At 38.0% G+C, this 19344-nt stretch overlaps 2 protein-coding genes and 3 non-coding genes across 13 annotated transcripts in view; 3 read left to right on the top strand and 2 right to left on the bottom strand.

Annotated features, from left to right (window-relative positions):
• LOC148682285 (uncharacterized) overlaps nucleotides 1–19344 on the bottom strand; it is a 161517-nt gene that overhangs the window by 133513 nt on the left and 8660 nt on the right. The window lies entirely within an intron of this gene.
• trnar-ucg (transfer RNA arginine (anticodon UCG)) lies at nucleotides 104–176 on the top strand. Its single transcript has one exon. It is a non-coding gene; the product is annotated as a tRNA-Arg (tRNA).
• Nucleotides 5049–5121, top strand: trnar-ucg (transfer RNA arginine (anticodon UCG)). Its single transcript has one exon. It is a non-coding gene; the product is annotated as a tRNA-Arg (tRNA).
• trnar-ccg (transfer RNA arginine (anticodon CCG)) lies at nucleotides 5830–5902 on the top strand. Its single transcript has one exon. It is a non-coding gene; the product is annotated as a tRNA-Arg (tRNA).
• Nucleotides 17811–19344, bottom strand: part of LOC141381789 (NLR family CARD domain-containing protein 3-like) — a 34680-nt gene continuing 33146 nt past the window's right edge. For 6 of the 9 annotated variants that reach the window (XM_087249750.1, XM_087249753.1, XM_087249751.1 and 3 more), the window contains one exon: nucleotides 17811–19253. In XM_087249750.1, the coding sequence (XP_087105876.1) occupies nucleotides 18733–19253 (521 nt within the window). In that variant the 3' untranslated portion in view covers nucleotides 17811–18732. The remainder of the gene's footprint in view (nucleotides 19254–19344) is intronic. The other 3 variants (XR_015942529.1, XR_015942530.1, XR_015483974.1) reach the window with 2 other exon arrangements.

Raw genomic sequence — 19344 nt, 5'->3', positions numbered from 1 at the left:
AATTCAGTGAAACCGGTCCAATCTACTTTTTGTTCATGTTGTTTTTTGTTATGTGCGTCAGCAACTCCCTGGATGCGTATTACAGTTCACAGGCAGTACAAAGGGCCCAGTGGCCTAATGGATAAGGCACCAGCCTTCGAAGCTGGGGATTGTGGGTTCAAGTCCCACCTGGGTCGTCTTTGATGCAGTTCTTATTAAGTTGGCTATGCAGCACAATCCAGTGTGACCTTCAAAAAGCTAGGTTCATACCCTTAGGTCAAATAGACATGACAATGGAAAACTCTTTAGAGAATCTGCTTTGTCATTAGGTGTACACACCAGATCGTCTGAATGCAATATGGTATAGAGATCCTAAAGTGCTGTTTTCTGAGTTATAAGAACTTCCTGAGCCATACAACAGATATGACAAATGCTAGTATTGGCCCAGTGGCCTAATGGATAAGGAATCAGCCTTCAAAGCTGGGGATTGTGGGTTTAAGTCCCATTTGGGTTGTGTTTGTTGGGTTACATATAAATTGTATGGAAAAAATGCTGACATGTCTCCTCAAAGCTTAGGCGTGATGATCTGAGGTCAATAGTTCGCTTCAAATTCTCAGACTTGCTGCACACTTCAGTTAAGATTCATCCAATCTTGCTTGAATTATCCAATCACGTTACGCTCTGGTAATGGAGATCTTGACTTTAAGTACCCTGTGGCTTTCAAATAATGGTCTCATGTTAGATGGATGATGATGAAATGCAAACAAGAAAATAGCTGCAGACAGGTTGTGATTTCATGTTAACGAGAGTGGCTATGTCTGGAATTTGAAACTCAAGACCAGTCTCACACTATACCCCAGGACCAATGAGACACGAATGTGGATGATTACACAAAGAAAATGTTTGTCCATTAGTTGCAAACCATCTTATTTGATGGAATGCAAACTGGCATCGAGATCCCAAAGTGCAGTTTTCCATGCGTTGGCATCTTGTTGAGGGCATACAAGAGCTCCATGACAAAAACTTGGGAACATGGCCCAGTGGCCTAAAGGATAGGGCATCAGCCTCTGGAGTTGGGCATTGTTGGTTCAAGTCTCATCTGGGTTGTCTTTTTAAGGTCTCACTTCAAGTTGGGAGCAATGTTTGTTGAATGAAACACAGTAGCTGTGAAAACCTTCTAGAGATGTGTTTGCGTGTCATTAACTTCCTTTGTTGTCATCCGTATTACAATGGTCCATAAACAAATCTAACAACTGAATCATTGCCGCTCCTTTTTTCAAATCAACTAACTTTTATTGTCACATCATCAGCAACATGTGTGCTATGATGAGTGAAAAGCTTAGGTGCTGGCTCCAGACAGCACAAAATACAGAGTAATACAGTGCAAATACAACGACAGTACAAAATACAGACAGTGCAAATGAAATCACAGTGCAAAATACAGACAGTGCAAATACAACGACAATGTGAAATTGACAGCGATGTGTACAATGAATAGATGTCCACATAGTTGTAGGCAGTATTGTTTCAAGTATGGATTTTTTAAAGTGCAGTGCATGCTACATATTGATGGTGTGCAGTGAGGGTATGGTAGAGTCTGTGTGTGGTGTGTTAAGTGTTCATCAGCCTGATAGTCTGAGGGAAGAAACTTTCCTTCAGCCAGCTGGTACGTGACCGGATGCGGCAGAACCATCTGCCTGAGGGTAGCAAACTATTTTGTCGGTATAATAGTACATGTTCGACTAATTTAGATTAGAAGTAGATTGTGGGTTCAAGTCCCACCTGGGTTGTCTTTGATGCAGTTCCTTTTAGGTATCTGTGCAGCGCAATCCAGTGTGACCTTCAAAAAGCTAGGTTCATACCCTTAGGTCAAAAAAACATGACAAAGGAAAACTCTTCAGAGAAGCTGTTTGGTCATTAGGTGTACACACCAGATCGTCTGAAAGCAATAGGGATCCTAACGTGCTGCTTTCTGAGTTACAAGAACTTCATGAGTCATACAACAGATATAACAAATGCTAGTATTGGCCCAGTGGCCTAATGGATAAGACACCACCCTTCGAAGCTGTGGATTCAAGTCCTGTTCGGGTTGTGTTTTTATGGGTTACATTTAAGTTGTGCGAAAAAATCCTGGCTTGTGTACTCAAATCTTAGACGTGATGATCTGAGGACAATGGTTAGCTTCGAACTCTCAGACTTGCTGCACACTTCAATTAAGATTCATCCAATCTTGCTTGAGTCTCACTGTCACGTTACAAACCTCAAAGGTTCTGCTAAGCTCTAGTCATGGAGATCTTGACTTCAAGTACCCCGTGGCTCTCATCTAACAAACTCATGTTAGGTGGATGATGATGAAATGCAAACAAGAAAATAGCTGCAGAAAGGTTGTGATTTCAAGTTAATGAGAGTGGCCTTGACTGGAATTTGAAACTCTCAAGACCAGTCACACTATACGCTAGAACCATACCCCAGGACCAATGAGACAGGAATATGAATGATTGCAGAAAGAAAATGTTTGTCCATTAGTTCTTATTTGACGGGATGCAAACTGGCATCGAGATCCTAAAGTGCAGTTTTCCATGCGGTGGCATCTTGTTGAAGGCATACAAGAGATCCTTGATAGTAGATTAGTGATGTGGCCCAGTGGCCTAATGGATAAGGCATCAGCCTGGGGATTGTGGGTTCAAGTCCCACCTGGGTTGTTCTTGAAAATCTCTCTTCAACTTGGGATCAGTGATTGGTGGATGAAACACACTAGCTGTGAAAACCTTCTTGAGATGTGTTTGCATGTCATTAACTTCCTTCATTGTCATCCATATTACCTGTTATGACTAAAAGGGTAACGAAATACCTAACGCGAATGGTCTTTTTGAATCCTGCATGGTCCCTACAGAGTAGAGACAAACATAAAAATGGTGCTTACGTTTAAGCTGGTGCGTTGTTCAAGATCCATAAACAAATCTAACAACCGAATCATTGCCACTTCTTTTTGTCTGTATAATTGTACAGGTTAGACTAATTCAGATCAGAAATCCACTAAATGTTCATTAACTAAAGTCACAGCAAAATGTGCTACAAGTAACATAGAAACACCAAAGCACCACTGTTTTTTTGTGACAGATGTAGGGCTCTTCCAGAATTTGAATCCCAGACCTCTCGCATCGTAAGCGAGAATCATAACCCTAGACCAGTGGTTCCCAACCTTTTTCTGTGGGGCCCCCCCATGAACATATAGAAACATTGGAGCCCCCCCAACATATAAATACACACGCACGCACACACATATTTACCGTATATATATATATATATATATATATATATATATATATATATATATATATATATATATATATATATATATATATTTACTGAATGTGTGTGTTTATGTGTATTTAGATAGGCTTTGTCATACTGTCTAATCTTTTTCTTCGCCTCTGAATAATCATTGCATTGATGTTTCTCTGCCATTTTTGTTTTGATTTTGCCTTTACGAGAAGTTGGACAAGCACATTGCACAAGTGAGCAAAATGTAAAAAATTATTTAAAGTTATTTATTTTAATTATTTTTACTATTATGTTGGAATTTTAAGCATGTGTTTTGATTTTGATTTTTTTTTGGTACTTAAAAATACATATATAATAGTAGGGCTGATTTTGGGAAAAATCATAATCACAATTACTTTGGTCATAATTGTAATCACAATTATTCAAAACGATTATCAGTTAAAGTCAAAATTATTAGCGCTCCTGAGAATTTTTTATTTTATAAATATTTCCCAAATTTTGTTTAACAGAACAAGGAATTTAAAAGTATTTCCTCTAATATTGTTTTTTCTTCTAGGCTTATTTGTTTTATTTTAGCTAGAATAAAAGCAGGTTTAAATATTTTGAAACCTATTTTAAGATCAATATTATTAGCACCCTTAAGCAATATATATTTTTGATTGTCTGCAGAAGAAACTACTGTTATACAATGACTTGCCTAATTACTCTAATTAAGCCTTTGAATTGCACTTTAATCTGAATGCTTGTATTTTGACCTGTCATCATAGCAAAGATAAAAGAAATCAGTTATTAGAAATAACAAATATCAAAACTATTATGTTCAGAAATAAGTAAAAAATAAAAATAAAATACTTCTTTCCATTAAACAGAAATTGGGCAGGAAAAGGGTTGCTAATATTCAGGAGGGCTAATAATCCTGACTTCAAGTGTATATATACAGTTATTTTCCACCCTGCAAAGGAAAAAGAAATAAATACAATAGAATAAAAATATAAAACAAACTGTGCTTTAAGCATCTCCACTGTAAGAAAAACACTTTAGCTACAAAAATCCTTCAGTCAAGAGCAGAGAAACATTTTCTTGTTATGTTTGATTAATGATAATAAAAACAGGCGGCAGCAGGAATATTTTGCGCTGTCTCTTTAATGGTTTCTCTTTCACGTCTTTTAAACCTCAACTCGATTGTTTATTACACAAATGAGGGTTAATATAAATAATCACCAAACACCGCGTTTTGACACCTATTTGACCATTAAAGCACTCACGTTAAGATGACTTTAGATGTCTGCGCTCCTCTGCTCGTCTCAGTGTGCGAATGAGAGCGAATGCTGACCGGCCGCATGCTTCTGACTGCGTGTGCGTGCTGCACACACACATAAGCACGCGGTCTTTCACAACACGTGTACAACTGGAAAGGGGGCGGTATATGATGCATATAATCGTTTATCTTGATTAATGCTTTTTTTATAATCGTTTGAAATCGAAATCGGATTTTGGATTAATTGTACAGCCCTATATAATAGTGGAGCATTTTTATACCTTTTTCTACCTCAACACTTATCCCTTCCGCGCCCCCCTTGTGAACTCTGGCGCCCCCCTTAGGGGGGCGCGGACCCCAGGTTGGGAACCACTGCCCTAGACCAACGAGCCCTGAGGAAATGCCTTGCAGTGCCAAAAAATAAATTCTGTGAAACCGGTCCAATCTACTTTTAGTTCATGTTGTTTTTGTTGCGTGCGTCAGCAACTCCCTGGATGCATATTACTGTTCACAGGCAGTAAAAAACAGCCCAGTGGCCTAATGGATAAGGCACCAGCCTTCGAAGCTGGGGATTGTGGGTTCAAGTCCCACCTGGGTTGTCTTTGATTCAGTTGCTTTTAAGTTGACTGTGCAGCACAATCCAGTGTGACCTTCAAAAAGCTAGGTTCATACCTTTAGGTCAAAAAGACATGATAATGGAAAACTCTTCAGAGAAGCTGTTTTGTCATTGGGTGTACACACCAGATCGTCTGGAAGCAATAGGAATCCTAAAGTGCTGTTTTCTGAGTTACAAGAACTTCCTGAGTCATATAACAATTATAGCAAATGCTAGTAGTGGCCTAATGGATAAGGCATCACCCTTTGAAGCAGGGAATTGTGGAATCAAGTCCTGTTTGGGTTGTTTGTTGGGTTACATTTAAGTTGTGTGAAAAAATCCTGGCTTGTCTACTCAAAGCTTAGGTGTGATGATCTGAGGACAATGGTTAGCTTCGAATTCTCAGACTTGTTGTACACTTCAATTAAGATTCATCCATTCTTGCTTGAATCTCACTGTCACGTTACAAACCAAAAAGGTTCCGCTAAGCTCTAGTAATGGAGATCTTGACTTCAAGTACCCCATGGCTCTTAACTAACGGTCTCATGTTAGGTGGATGATGATGAAATGCAAACAAGAAAATAGCTGCAGAAAGGTTGTGATTTCAAGTTAATGAGAGTGGTTTTGACTGGAATTTGAAACTCTCAAGACCAGTCGCACTATACGCTAGAACCATACGATGAGACAAGAATGTTTGTACTATTAGTGACGTGGCCCAGTGGCCTAATGGATAAGGCATCAGCCTCCGGAGCTGGGGATTGTGGGTTCAAGTCCCACCTGGGTCGTTTTTGAAGGTCTCACTTCAACTTGGGAGCAATGGTTGTTGGATAAAACACAGTAGCTGTGAAAACCTTCTTGAGATGTGTTTGTGTGTCATTAACTTCCTTCATTGTCATCCATATTTCCTGTTATGACTAAAAGGGTACTCTGTGCTTACATATAAAGCTGGTGGGTTTTTCAAGATCCATAAACAAATCTAATAACCAAACCATTGCCACTGCTTTTTTTGTCTGTATTGTACATGTTAGAATGATTTACAGTAGTTGAGAGTTCAATGTGGCTATTACCGCCGTGGCATATACCGCCGCCGCTTTAAATGGACAAGCACAAGTTTTTAATGTATGACCGCAGTCTGTGAATATGCCGCCAGGGGGCACAAAGGGATGCTAACAGACAGAAATAGCCTATACAGCAGCTGTAAATATGCTACTGTTCTTATAAATAAAGATGAAATTATAAAACAAAGCATTATAATTCCTTTATTAATCATTAAACATTTGTTAACATGCTTTATTATCATTGTAAACTTGTTAAGTGCAATGAGGATTAATTTTGGAAAGTAGAATTGAAGAAATAAAAGACAACTAAAATATAAGCACAAACATTCATAACAAATAAGTTGGCCTAAATAAATAAATAAAGCAGTCTTTTAGCCTAAATATAAAAAGATGTTGTTTGCTATTTTGATAGGACTAGGACAGTCATTTAATAAGCTTTTTCATTTATATCTTCATTTACATTTTTACTTATGTTTTCGTTGTTGATTACGCATAAAAAGAAATTGGCTTACCTCAAGCAGATCACTAAAAGTATAAAAAAAATCATTTTGCTGCAGGACATAAATGAAGTCCCGCAAGTTTATTTTTAATAATTTAGTTGTAGTTCAGTTCATTTTTTTTTCGAAACGTCAATGTTCTCCTTTAAAGTATAATTGTTGTTTTGTTTTTTGTTTGTTTTTTTTACTTGTAGTAATGGCTCAGTATCTTTGGTATTTTAATTTCCATTTTTAGTCACCTTGCGTGTGAAATATAATTCGCGCATAACCGCGTAAAAAGAAGAAAAAGCTGTCAAAAGTCAGAGCCAGTTCATCCAAATTAGCCATATTAAAATACAGCATGTATGTTATTACAGGCAGAGTGTAAACAAACTCAGGGTAAGGCTAAATTATGCACTTTCCTTTTAAGGCAAGATTTGCGGTGAACGAAGAAGAGGTTTTACCAACTACTTATTTACAAATATATGTCAATCATCGTGCTCATGAGTCGATATGTTGCCTTTTTATGTTCTGTCTTTTCATCTAGCAGCAATAATGACGACTGGAAAACTTTGTTTAGAACGAAAATGAACTGTTTACTGAAGTTTTTTTGTATACTGAAAACAGGAGCGAAACTCCGAACACACACACTCTCTCACACTGAGTCAGTTGCCAATGGCTACAGGCGCGCTTTCAGTAGCGCTAATCATCATAGGAAAACTGTTCTTAAAGCAAAACAGCATATATAAATGCCAAGGTAAATAAAGTCACTTTATGACAATTAAACGATAAATGGAGCATTAATTAATCACTCTTGCAGCTACATATCAATTTAAGTCATAACATTTTATAGCCTACATGCTACTATGGTGTATAATAATGTTTGGTGGAACAGTAAATTGGTTTATCAACTTGAATTTGGAATCGGGCCAGCCGAGTTGATTTCAGAAAATATTTTTTTTATTATACATATATATTATTATATTATTAAATTACCGCTATTTTGGAGACCATGCGCTTCTTCACCCTCTTCTCCACTGTTTTCTTAAGTAAGTTAAAATGATGTTAAAACATGAAATGTAGGAAAACACAGTACAAATAATCATGAAGGAGATAACGGAAAGACAGAATGGTATAATAATTACCCTTTTTGAGTTCCTGGTCCTCTTTCTGTAAAAAAAAATGAGCTGTTATTAATGACTAAATAGGTCACGCAGAAGATCAGCTAAGAAAAGTTCTACAGGGTCTGTGGCACTTGCGGCCTTATGGGTTCATACAGGTTGTGAAATGTGGGTGGGACTGCAAAGCTGTGAATCTTTGCCTATCTTTTGGATATGACAATAGTCTGTACTGTATACAGTAGTCTAAATTTATCAACTTACCCTAATCCTTAAGCTTTCTTTTTTTTTTTCTTTTTACAAAAAATTTGTTGCAAAGTAGCAATAGACAAGTTTTTACAGCAACACGCAAATATGTTTCAAAGGATTAAAATATTACAAAAATTATTATTTTCTACATAAATATAAAAACTGCTGCCTCCATGCCTTCTTCATCTTGGGTGGCTTGTTTTTAGTTCATTCATAACAACTTGCTTTTTTTATAATGTTATTATTATTAGCAGCAGTATTGTTTATTATATGCATATTTATATTTGTGTTATTAAAAACAAGCTTAGATGTGTCCACGTGTCTGGTTTTGGACCAAATGGGGCATAGCTAAATTATATGTACAAAAAACAATACACAACAAAAGAGTTTTGAAATATTAAATATGAGGCATTTGGATAAGATGACATTAATCAAATCGTGCAAACAGAGCATTTTTCAGGAGAGTAAAACCATCAGAATCCTACCTTCTTTTCTGTCATCCAGTCCTGCGCAAACAAGTGTTTATGTTTTTGTCTGACGTGGTTAAAAAAAAAAAAAAAAAAATTGTAAAGGTAGAGCTTTATTATAGCTGCTGAGCGCAAGGAAATATAGGCTATAGTCTAGGCTGTATTTTATTACTTGCTCTTATGTCCTGCAACACTTAACGGTTTCCTTTACTTATGATAACCAAATAATATGCAACATCCTTAAACTATTCTCTTAAATAAAGGGAAATCACCTATCAAGTGTCATATAGCCTAGGGAAATATTGATATGATAAGGTTTCTCCTGAGCATTTGGACAGAATGTTTGATGATGTCTATCAAAAAGAGGATGATATAAAATACATTTTATACCAAGCTATTATCGGAAAACTCCAGGGCGCAACTTAACCCAGCTGTTTTTGTCGAGATTCTCCCGTATTTTACCATTTGATCCCGCTATCACGTTTATCTCACTTGATTTTTCAGTTACATCAATGGGTGCTGTTACTGCTCCGGTCAGCTAATCAAAAACTTGTCTGCATATTTACTGGGTGGGTCACAGGTGAATAAGATCAATCTTTGGTTATCCAAACTTTGACCACAATAAAGCTCACTACAGATATGCAGACATCTTCATTCTTACAATACCCAAATAAGGTTTTAGGATCATATGCGTTTAGGCAAGGCAAGGCAAGTTTATTTATATAGCACATTTCATACACAATGGCAATTCAAAGTGCTTTACATAAACAAGAATAAAAGAAACAAGTAAAATAAAAACATAATAAAAATGCATAAAAACAAAACTTAAAAACAGGTAAAATGTGATATAAAAGAATGAAGAAGAAGAGAAAAACATGATAGTGCAATCTGTCGGACGCAGCACAGTGCTCATTCAGTAAAGGCACAGCTAAACAGATGTGTTTTCAGTCTTGATTTGAATGTGCCTAATGTTGGAGCACATCTGATCATTTCTGGAAGCTGATTCCAGCAGCGAGGGGCGTAGTGGCTAAAAGCCGATTCACCCTGCTTTGACTGAACTCTTGGAACTTCTAGTTTATATGATCCTAATGATCTGAGTGATCTGTTAGGTTTGTATTCAGTGAGCATATCTGTGATGTATTTAGGTCCTAGGCCATTTAGTGATTTATAGACCAGTAATAATACTTTAAAATCTATTCTGAATGTAACTGGCAGCCAGTGTAAAGACCTGAGGACAGGTGTGATGTGCTCTGATTTTCTGGTTCTGGTCAGAATTCTGGCTGCAGCGTTCTGGATGAGCTGCAACTGTCTGACTGTCTTTTTAGGAAGACCAGTGAGGAGTCCATTACAGTAATGTACCCTGCTGCTGATAAAAGCATGAACAAGTTTTTCTAAATCTTCACTAGAAACAAAGCATCTGATTCTTGCTATGTTTTTGAGATGATAGTATGCTGATTTACTGACTGCTTTGACATGACTATTGAAACTCAGATCTGACTCCAGAGTCACACCAAGATTCTTGACCTTATTTTTTGTCGTTTGACCTTTAGTGCCAAGGTACGCATTTACCTTGAGAACCTCATCTTTGTTTCCAAACACAATCATTTCAGTTTTCTCTTTGTTTAACTGAAGAAAGTTTTGGCACATCCAATTGCTCATTTCATCAATGCATTGGCAGAGGGTGTCAATGGGGCTGTAGTCATTAGGCAGTAAGGCTAGGTAGATCTGAGTGTCATCAGCATAGCTGTGGTAGGAGATTTGGTTCTTTCTCATTATTTGGCTTAGAGGGAGCATGTAAAGGTTGAACAGCAGAGGTGCCAGAATCGAGCCTTGTGGGACTCCACACGTCATGGGTGTCCACCTCGACCTATGGTCACCTATACTGACATGGTAACCTCTACCTTCAAGGTAAGATCTAAACCATTTGAGGACCGTGCCAGACAGCCCAACCCAGTTTTCCAGCCTATCCAGAAGTATGCTGTGATCGACAGTGTCAAATGCAGCACTGAGATCCAACAATACCAGCACTGTTATTTTACCTGAATCTGTATTTAGGCATATATCATTGATTATCTTTATAAGAGCGCTCTCTGTACTGTGATGTGCTCTGAAACCAGATTGAAAATTGTCTAAACACCCCCTGAAGTTTAAGAACTTGTTGACCTGGTTAAAAACAACTTTTTCAATGATTTTGCCAATGAAAGGGAGATTTGAGATTGGCCTGTAATTGCTCAATAGGGTGTTATCCAGGTTGCTCTTCTTCAAGAGGGGTTTAACAACTGCAGTTTTAAGTGAGGTTGGAAAAATCCCTGAGAGAAGTGAAGCATTTACCACTTTTAGAAGATCCATTTCTAAACAGGTAAACACCGTTTTGAAGAATGATGTGGGGAGCATGTCAAGACTGCAGGTTGATGTTTTCATAACTTGCACAATTTCTTCTAAGATTTTGCCGTTAATTGCTATGAAATCAGACATAATGTCTGATTTCTTAAGTTGTGGTTGAGCTTGTTTGATATCGACACAACTTGACTGATTGGATGAGCTGATTGCCTTTCTGATATTATTAGTCTTATCAGTGAAGAAATGAGCAAACTCATTACATTTGCTTTCAGAGAGGAGCTCACTGGGAATCCGACTGGGGGGGGGGGGGGGGGGTGGGGGGGGGTTGTGAGCCTCTCTACTGTTGCAAAGAGTGTACGAGCATTATTTAAGTTGTTGTTTATAAGGCTTAAAAAGAAAGTCTGTCTAGCAGTGTTTAGTTCCATATTAAAAGCATGAAGACTGTCTTTATAGATATTATAATGGACTACTAGTTTCGTCTTTCTCCACATACGCTCAGCTTTTCTGCACTGTCTTTTCATCATTTGTACTCTCGGTGACCTTGTCCAAGATCCCTTTTGCCTGCCAGTCGTCTTCTTGACTTTAACAGGAGCGACGTCATCTATAATCTTAATTTTAGAGTTAAACAAATCAAGGAGAGAATCAACAGAATCTGCAGATATGCTTGGTGCTAGCGATATGGCCTTCATAAACTGCTCACTGGTGTTCTCATTTATGCATCTCTTTCTGACAGAGACAGATCTGTCTTTAATAGCTGGAGTGATCAATATATCAAAGAAGATACAGAAATGATCAGATAGTGCCACATCCTCTCAGACTTCCCTCACATAAATTGGGACCCAAATTCACTGGACCATTTCCCATTATCAAGGTGCCACAAATGTGTAAACCCTTAGTTATAAGTAGATCAAGAGTGTGTCCACGATTGTGTGTCCTTGAACATGCTGAGTCAGATCAAAAGTGTTAAAAACAGTCATCAGTTCTTTTACAGCATTGATTTCTGGATTATCTATATGAATAATAAAATCCCCAGCAATACTAAAATAATCATATTCAGAGGTTACTATTGATAACAGCTCTGTAAAATCCTCAATAAAAGCTGGAGAATATTTTGGAGGTCTGTAGATAATGATCAGTAAGATGCATGGAGCACCTTTCAGTGCTATACTCTGATATTCAAAAGACAAATAGTCATCAAATGACACTTGTTTACATTCATAGACATCTTTAAACAGGGCAGCGATGCCTCCACCTCTCCTATTAACTCTGCAAACACTCAAAAATTCAAAGTTTAAAGGAGCTGCTTCATTCAGAACTGCTGCGCTACAGCTGTCATCTAGCCAAGTTTCATTTAAAAGCATAAAATCAAGGCAATTTGTGTTGATAAAATCATTGACTAAAAGAGACTTATTGTTGAGCGATCTGATGTTTAAAAGTGCTAACTTAACAGTTTTAGCTGTTTTTTCTATAGTAGTCTCCGATCTACATTTAATAGACACCAGATTTGAATGATTTGCTTTACGGTCTGAAAGAGTCTTTGGTTTTCTGTCACTTAACACAACACATATCTGCTTAGAGAAAGCTACAGACACACTGGGTTCCTGCTTGTTCTGAAAACATTTGATAAAGACACTGTTATCTAAGCAGGCCCCCGACACACATCACAGAGAGCTCTTGTGTTCACCAGCTGAAGATGGGGCGTTGTTGTTTGGGCCCTGGCGGTGTGATCGGAGGGCTCTTCCAGGTGGGCTCATAGGTGGTTGTGGAGCAGGCCGCTTTTTGGTTGGTAACTGGGGGCTTGCGGCAATGGAGTGTGAAAGTTTAGTTCCAGCATACACCAGTTCCTCCATCTTTTTTGAAAAACCCAAGAGTGGTGAACATTGTGACAATGAGAACGTGTCCGGTGACAGAGGCTGTGCATCTGGAGATTCTGTCTGCAGAAGTATGTTTTCCTGAGGATCATTTTTGAGTGACGAGACTTGATGCTGTTCTGATGCGTCACAGTCTGCCTGTGTTGAGCAGAGGGCAACTGATAGTGTCTCTATCAACATTGGGTGTTTTGGCTGCATGGCATTATCACTGTCCTTGGGTGATTCGTCAGCCACATGTCCACTTAGGAGCTGATTTGAGGTCCTGTGGTCATCCGGACATTTGCTAGGTGTGTGCGTACAATTCAGTTCAGTGGCATACACAGCTGATGGATGATTGAGGGAGAAAAAAATATTGTCCTTTAGCACCTTTGCACCAAATTTGTTTGGATGAAGGCCGTCTGATGTAAACAGCTGTCTTTGGTTCCAGAAGAGATTGAAGTTGTCGATGAAATTCAGTCCTTTCTTGTTACATGTTTTCTGTAGCCATACATTTAGACCAAGAAGCCGTGAAAACATATTTGTCCCTCTTGCAGGGAGTGGTCCACTTATGAACGGCTGAACCTTCAATCTTTCAGCTGTTTCCAAGAGCTCACAGAAATCTTTCTTGAGCAGTTCTGACTGTTCCTTCCGAATATCATTCTTCCCCACATGGATGATAATCCGTTTTGCAGTACTGTGCTTTTTCAGAATTTCCTCAAGCTCTTTGTTTACATCAGAAACTGTTGCATGAGGAAAGCAGTATGTCATTGTAGATCTGCTCCTGAAATTCTTGATTATTGAATCTCCTACGACTAGTGTTCTTATCTCCGGTGTGATCGGAGCAGAATGCCGCTGTCTAGTCGGCCTTGAGCCTCTGTTCCATGCAGAATTAGTTGCTGAATCATGCGATCTCTGTCTGACTGCATTTGGGGATTCTTCACCCATATTACTCAAAACTTCATATCTGTTCTGAAGCTGTATTTGAGTCCGAGCTGTATTTGGGGTAGAAGACGCTAATGCGGCAGCGTATGATCTGACCCCGCGAGTACCCTTTGGTCTCGCACCTTGTTTATGCCAATGCTCATTTTCAACAGTTCTTTTCTGTCTTTCTGTGCTCAAAACAGTAGCAGGAACAGGTTTATGGGACTCACCGGCTGTGTGCTGAGAGAATCCACAATGAAGCTGAAGTTCTGGTCGGATCGCAAGCAACTTCGTTTCAAGAACTGCAATCTTTTGTAGAAGTTTGTGGCAGTTTGTACAGCAGTAAGAATCTGAAATAATCCGGTCCAGAGGCATTTTCACAGCCGTGTCTTCCCGTCTCCGGAATGTAAGCAGCTGATAGCTGGTAGCGGGAGGATTGTTTAGACGGTAATTCCCCTCTTGTTAGTATAGCTGTATTCCAGAAAGTTTGTAGAATCGATGCTGATCTTCAAGCCGTGTTGTTTGAGCGCTGTGCTGATAGGCTCAAGTTAAAATTAGGGTATAAGATATAAAAGCAAGAGTGCGAAGAGCGGAGCAGTGGGCAAAGACGTCCGAACAGTAGCAAAGCAGGAAGTGGAAGTCATTATTTGTATGATATTAGAATATAAATAGAATATATAGAATTATAATTATTTTTTTATTTAAAAAAAAATATATGCATATAACTATAATACTGCTAATAAAAATCACATATTGGACAATTAAAAAAATATTTTAATCCTGATTTCAGTGTCAAGTGATCTTAGCATTTATAGCAAGTAGAATGTTTGGCTAAAGAAATTGTAAAATTGTAAATTGTTACTGCCAATTCAGTTACAATCTAGTAATTACCCATAAGGAGGTTTCTTGCTATGATTTAGTGTTATTTTTACACATTACTAAATTCATCCATATTGTAAGTTTACAAACAATATAAAAAATCTTTGTATTCCCTAAATTAAAACATTTAATCATTTATGATTGGCAAAAGCTGAATTATAAAAACTAAATAAGATACTGGAAACAATTGCAGTTTTAAAGAGCTTTAATTCTAATATAATTTACATTTACATTTAATGTCAAACATATATAGAATCCCCCATATTGTTTTTAATGGATATAATAAAATTTACAATAATTGTAACTAGTTTTTCACAATGCTGGAATTTTAAACATTGAAATGATACCTTCAATAAATATCAACATACCATTTTCTATATTTTGTGATAAAAAAAAATCTTAATGTTATTATTAATTGTTATTTTATGCACTAGAGCCAATGGACATCAGTATTTTTTATATTATGAACAAATTTTTGAATAGCAAATCTTTGCATATTATTCTACTTGTTGGTTGTAGAAAATATATATGATCATTTAGCATTATCATAGCGCATTATGCCTATGTGTGTGCATCGACCTGCACTCTAAAACTAAAATTATTTAAATATTTATTTAAAATTCATTATTGAATCCTAAATTTTCCATTTTGCATTGCACTACCGCAGTGAACAGTTTAAAGCATCTAGTATGTTTTTGACGTTTTTCCCTTGTCAGTTGAGGAGATCACATATGATAATTTGGCATATTTAAAAGGGAAAAGGACAACACGTCAATCGACAGCACTTTACACTGATTTCAAATCATAATGAAATGAGTTCAGTTTTACTGACCTCTCGATATTGTTCACACAGGTCAGGGACACGCAGCAACGCGAGTAAGAGAAAAGATCAAAGCAAAGCAAGAGAATACTTTATTTACGTTTTTCATTTTAATATATTGATTGTAAAAGAGCCTGGGTTTTTAAAAGCATGTTTTTTGTTTTTAAATACACTATATGCTTTCTCAACTATGAAACACATCACAAAAAAATGTTGTATTGTTGTTGTCTGGTGAGTGGGCAATATGAAAAAGCTCCCCCGAGGTAAGAAGGAATGAAGGTATTGGTTTTTATATTGATGTAGAAATTAATAACTTGTAAAATAATTTAACCTTTTAATTTATTTGTAAAAATATGTATTGATGAGCATCCTGTTTAGCCTATTGTTACAGCAAATAGGATTATAGTACATTTATGATTTATTAATAATAAGATAAATAGATTAAATCATAAAAGAAAATGGCATTATAAAGTGTATTGCGATTTTGTTTTTTCTACCCTATTTTATTTAATCTATTTTTTTACGTTGATATACTTCAAATTTAAATTTACATTATTTGTTACAATCTTTTGCCTTATTAATAAATCAACTTAAATGAAAAGTATATGCATCAGTGCATGAAGCAGAAGGGAAAATAGAGAAGGAGTTAACAGCAGTAACGTCGTTATTTGTTTGCCATTATTGAAATGTAATGGCACTAAACTGCTATATAAATATATTTTGCATTCTACATTGGACTGGAAAAAAGCAAGAGATGTAAAACATTTTGTAAGCAACTTATGTAATTCTTTTTAACCATATGTTCAAGTCTGATACTGGGCTAAATGTGGACCAAATCTGACGGGCAAAACAAAGACCACGTCGATATTTGGTCTATGTTTGGACCAAATCCGAGGGGCAAAACAACCACGTCGATATTTGGTCTATATTTGGACCAAATCCGACGGACAAAACAAAGACCACGTCGATATTTGGTCTATGTTTATACGAAATCCAACGGGCAAAACAACCACGTCGATATTTGGTCTATGTTTGGACCAAATCCGACGGGCAAAACAAAGACCACGTCGATATTTGGTCTATGTTTGGACCAAATCCGACGGGCAAAACAACCACGTCGATATTTGGTCTATGTTTGGACCAAATCCGACGGGCAAAACAAAGACCACGTCGATATTTGGTCTATGTTTAGACCAAATCCGACGGACAAAACAAAGACCACGTCGATATGTGGTCTATGTTTGGACCAAATCCGACGGGCAAAACAACCACGTCGATATTTGGTCTTTGTTTAGACCAAATCCGACGGACAAAACAAAGACCACGTCGATATTTGGTCTATGTTTAGACGGACCAAATACAGACCAATTTTCGACGTCGAAATTTGGGCTAAATAAAGTCTATGACGGGCCGACTTGATTTAGCCCAAAAAACGACGTCGAAATGACGTCTCGTGCTGGGTGGGTTTGAGCTTCAGGAGCAGACAGTGCTAGAAATCACGCTTATAAACACGCTTATACACAAATAAACCCTTCATCATCTCCACAAACAAGCGTAATGTAGAAGTGTTAAACTCACATGCAGAAATAGAGACGCTCTTGTGCAGCAGGAACACAATCTGATCTCTTTCACTTAACTAAAACGTACCTGTGTGATCTACAGGTGTATCCTGAAATGGCGCTGACATTAGTATTCACGAGATTCTCCAGACTGTGGGCGTGTCCTCGAGACAACACAAACCACTGAACCTGAAGATATCTGTGCAGCTTCTCTGAGCTCGAGTGTGTTGAAGGAAGATTTCGAAAAAGTTTTTAGAAAACAAATGAGTATTTGAGCTATAAAATAAGAATTTAGATAACATTATGGGTCTATATATGAATACAGCACTTACAGATCTCTGTGTTAGAATATATTCTATAGGACACTTTACAATAAGACTTACATTAGATCAGTCAGTACTGGAACTGATATAACAAGCAACTCAAGATAATCAGGATGCTGAAACTAGCACAGAATATTACTGTTAGACACAAAATTAGCTGAGCCCAGTGAATATACAAGGGAGAATCGCATCAAGTGTTAATAAAGATGAAAAATCAAGAGAAAATAAGACTTTAACCAGCTGAAATGTTGTTTTATTCAATATCTTATTTGACTTTACACTAAAATTCAGTTTTATTCATCACACACAACTCATACACACAACAATATCCAGTGAAATGCTCATACGACCAGCCATGACCTTAAAGACAACAAGATTATAGATGAGAATAAAATTACTGAATGAAATAAATAAAATATAGACAAACTTTAGTCATAGTCTGGTCTGTGTTCAGAAGCTCCTCCTCAGTGTCTCTGTGTTGGTCTTGATGGAGCAGAAGCCTTTATTTCTCTGAGCGCAGCAGGAAAGCTTCAGCTAAACTGTGTGTTTTCCTACTTTAGTCAATCCAACACTGAAAACTCCTCATCTAGTCAAGAGTTACAGGCTTATTACTGGACACAGACATTACTGAGCTTGATTTATTCGCTTTATTAAGCATTATTAATGCACAGTTGTGCTGGTGAACATCAGTTGATGCACTGAGAGTCAACAAGAACTAACAGAGAACAACTTTACTGTCATCAACTAACATGAACAGATCAATAAATACTGGAATAAATGTGTTTTTATTGTTCAGTTCAAGTCAAATTATGAAGAAGAAGAAGATCAGAAGAGCAGAAACAAACGTCACACTTCATTTCTCCTTTATTCATTGAGCTGCTGGATTTCTCTACAGTTGATTCAAGATTTGACAGAGATTCAGACAGGATTCAGACATTTCCATGTTCATCATCACATTCTAATATCAGCAGTGGATTTGACATTGACTTTAATTATTTGTGCTCAAACAACAGAGAAACAATGAAGATCAATCTGTAGACAAGAATGAGCTGATCTGAACACAGCAGCATCCTGGAGGACACTTCATCAACATCAATGATGACACTGATGAAGACTGAGACACACACACACACACACACACACACACACACTCACACACACACACACACTCACCCACACTCACGCACGCACGCACGCACGCACACACACACACGCGCACGCACACACGCACGCACACACACACGCACACACACACACACGCGCACACGCACACGCACACACACACACACACAGACACACATACACACACACGCACGCACACACACGCGCGCACACACACACACACACACAGACACACGCTCACACAGACGCACACACGCACGCACGCACGCACACACACACTCACAAACACACACACACAAACACACGCACACACACACACACACACACACACGCACACACACACACACACAGACTCTTATACACACACACACACACACACACACTGCTGCTGACTGCTCCTGCAGAGGATTCTGGGTAAATCTCTCGTCAGTCTTCAGCTCAGTTTCACTGATGATCCAGAACTAACCCAGAACCCAGCACAGAGCGGCTCAGTGAATGTGGTCTGGACTGAGTGGATGAGGCTCATTGTGTCTCTATAGATGTTGTAGAAGATCAGAGTTCCTGCACTGTGATCCACAAACACTCCTATTCTCCTGCTGAGCGGCTTCACTGGGAGATCAGTGTCTGTGTTATTGTGTATGAATGAGAAACTGGAGGAAGAGCAGCACAAACTCCAGGACTGAGCATTACTTCCAAACCAACACTCAAAACATCCCTTCCTCCTGATGCTCTTATATGACACTGATATACACACAACATCATGTCCACTCCAGTCAATCTCCCAGTAACAGCGTCCACACACACTCTCTCTGCACAACACCTGACGAACATCAAATCTGTCTGGATGATGAGGATACGGCTGATTCTCTCTCACACTCTTCACCTCTCTGTTCTCCTCAGACAGAATGAGTTGAGTGTTTGCTGTGTTTGGATCCAGAGTGAGGAAACAGACATCTGAACACAAGAACACACACATTTACAACCACAGCTGTGTGTGTGTGTGTGTGTGTGTGTGTGTGTGTGTGTGTGTGTGTGTGTGTGTGTT

The sequence above is a fragment of the Danio rerio genome, chromosome 4, assembly GCF_052040795.2.
Source record: "Danio rerio strain M-AB ecotype USA chromosome 4, GRCz13ab, whole genome shotgun sequence".
In the NCBI taxonomy this organism is placed as follows: domain Eukaryota; kingdom Metazoa; phylum Chordata; class Actinopteri; order Cypriniformes; family Danionidae; genus Danio; species Danio rerio.
Note: the sequence above shows the minus strand (reverse complement) of the source record. Positions and strands in the feature narration are given on the sequence as shown.